Below are 2,117 nucleotides of genomic sequence, written 5' to 3'. Positions count from 1 at the left end.
AAGTATGAATATGTATTTATATTTGTGTACAAGCTGTTTAGATTGTCAAAAAGCCTGTGTTTTTAGGGTTATTAATGAAGCTCATGTACTCAGACCAGTAAAATTTGGGGTCACAAGTTTTTGTCATGGATATTTTGTGGGTCAGAAGACAAAAAGTTTGGGAACCACTGGTCTAAAGAACACTGATATGAGATATRAGATAACTCATTAACGTCTGCCAGTCACATGGTGAATAAGTTGTTCTGTAGCCTCACCATCCATGAATCTCATCGTACGTCACTAATCATGGGAACCATTTTCCAGAAAAAGGCAGCCTTGTGGGGACCATTGCCCGGTCCCCATGAGTACGGATGATAATTTCGGGTGTGGGTTTAGGTTTAGGACCAAGATGTTAATACAACTGAGTTTAGGTTAGATTTAGGGTCAGGTAGGTCAAGTGAAGAATTGTGACATATCGCTCTCATGTGGACAGAACCAGTCTATGCATCTTTTTATACAGTATGTTGATCCATAAACCCCAATGAAACATCCAGAAGCAGGATGAACACAGGTAATAAAAATATTTTATGATGGGTGGAAACACCTGCATTTTACAGGCCATTCTGTTATTTTTAGCATATACAGTAGTAATCATGTTGTTTTTGTAGTTACTATTGTGTTCTTTTTCCCTCTGTTCTTCTAGCTTTACAACTTGGTTTCAGATTTATCAGCAGGTTCCAGTAAAGTCATTCAACCCTCAGCATTCACACTGCATTTTTAGCCTGAACTGATAATGTAAATGTAAGAGAATAAAGATGCTCTGAATGCTGAGCTATCAAGTCTTCTGCAGGCAGGAAAAACTTTAAAGTAGGCCAGAGAGAGAACAACTTTGCAGATATACAGTCTCAGACGATGCATGAAAACACCTGCAGCAGCCTAGATTTTAACCTTGGAGTTTAAAAACAGGTTTCATGTCCCTATTAGCAAACTGTGGCAGTGTGCTCTGCTCAAAGCAGTTTAAACACCAAGAAAASCTGAACAATGAGCACGCCCCATGTCCAGGAACTCACTTTGGACTCGAAGCATGACGAGCCACCGTTGGAGGTAGAGATTGTTAACTGGCTCTTCCCCATCTCCATCTCTGGGTCAACAGTCGAGGATGGACGGCTGAGAGATGAAGAAACTGGTCGGTTTCCTGACAATGAACTGTTTCTGGTCAGAGAGGAGCTGCTGCCTCCTTTGCTCTGCTCCTGCTGGTACACTATGGGAGACTGCAGAGCTACACACACAAAGAGATGGAGGGTTTGAATGTTTGATATGTAGTTCACTGCATCATTGCTAAAATAAAACATGCTGATACAGAATACACAAAGACATTCAGTTCCAATATTTGATGCTTTTGTTTTGTCATTGCATTGTGTTGATGATGTAGGTCTACACGGCAACTCAGACCTGTGACATGTTCCAAAAATGTTGTCGATATTTATGACACATACTACACCACAAACATATTACTAAATAATGGTGTAACCAGCGGTGGGCAGCGCTAATCCAAAAATTAGCTCTGCAATTTCTAAAGCGCTTATAAAAATATTTAGATCTGCAAACTCAAAAGTGCTTATGTCATAGAAAAATTAGCAGAATCTAATTTTAAAGCACAAGTTCAATTTGACACTTACTAGCTGGCAATAATTCATGTGCAATATATGCACAACACTGCCAACTAGCAGTGTAAGAACCCTTTTACAGCTTAATCCTACAACCACCRATTGCTGGGGATGTGATTTCCTGAAACAGACATTTGGCTCCTGGTGTAAAAATTAAAAAGCTTTTGAGGATTGGTAGTTCAGCTGCTTCTTTAAAAAGTTGTTGAGGATTGTTAGTTCGGTTGCTTCTTTGTCTTTTTCTTTTGTTTGTTGTAGATTTTTCATTAAACAAGCATCAATAAAGTAATTTTAAAACTGTTTATTGGAAAACTGAAGCGATGCATTCTGGGTTCGTGACGGATTTGATTTGTGACGGGAAACAAAAGCACACAGTACAGGAAACTATCTGTGAATAAGAGCTTGAATTTTAAAGTTTTCCATGTAGTTGCTCCAGTTGACCACTAGATGTCAGTCTTCATCAGCATAACATCT

The 2,117-nt window shown here is 39.1% G+C and overlaps 1 protein-coding gene across 1 annotated transcript in view; it reads right to left on the bottom strand.

Annotated features, from left to right (window-relative positions):
- kalrna (kalirin RhoGEF kinase a) overlaps nt 1-2,117 on the bottom strand; it is a gene marked incomplete at its 5' end in the record, with an annotated part of 224,213 nt that overhangs the window by 34,644 nt on the left and 187,452 nt on the right. The window contains 1 exon segment of the mRNA XM_014027944.1: nt 1,050-1,258. Coding sequence (XP_013883398.1) covers nt 1,050-1,258 — 209 coding nt within the window.

This window comes from Austrofundulus limnaeus, unplaced genomic scaffold (assembly GCF_001266775.1).
Source record: "Austrofundulus limnaeus strain Quisiro unplaced genomic scaffold, Austrofundulus_limnaeus-1.0 Scaffold701, whole genome shotgun sequence".
NCBI lineage: Eukaryota > Metazoa > Chordata > Actinopteri > Cyprinodontiformes > Rivulidae > Austrofundulus > Austrofundulus limnaeus.
The sequence above is the reverse complement of the archived record's forward strand: the minus strand, read 5'-3'. Positions and strand labels throughout refer to the sequence as shown.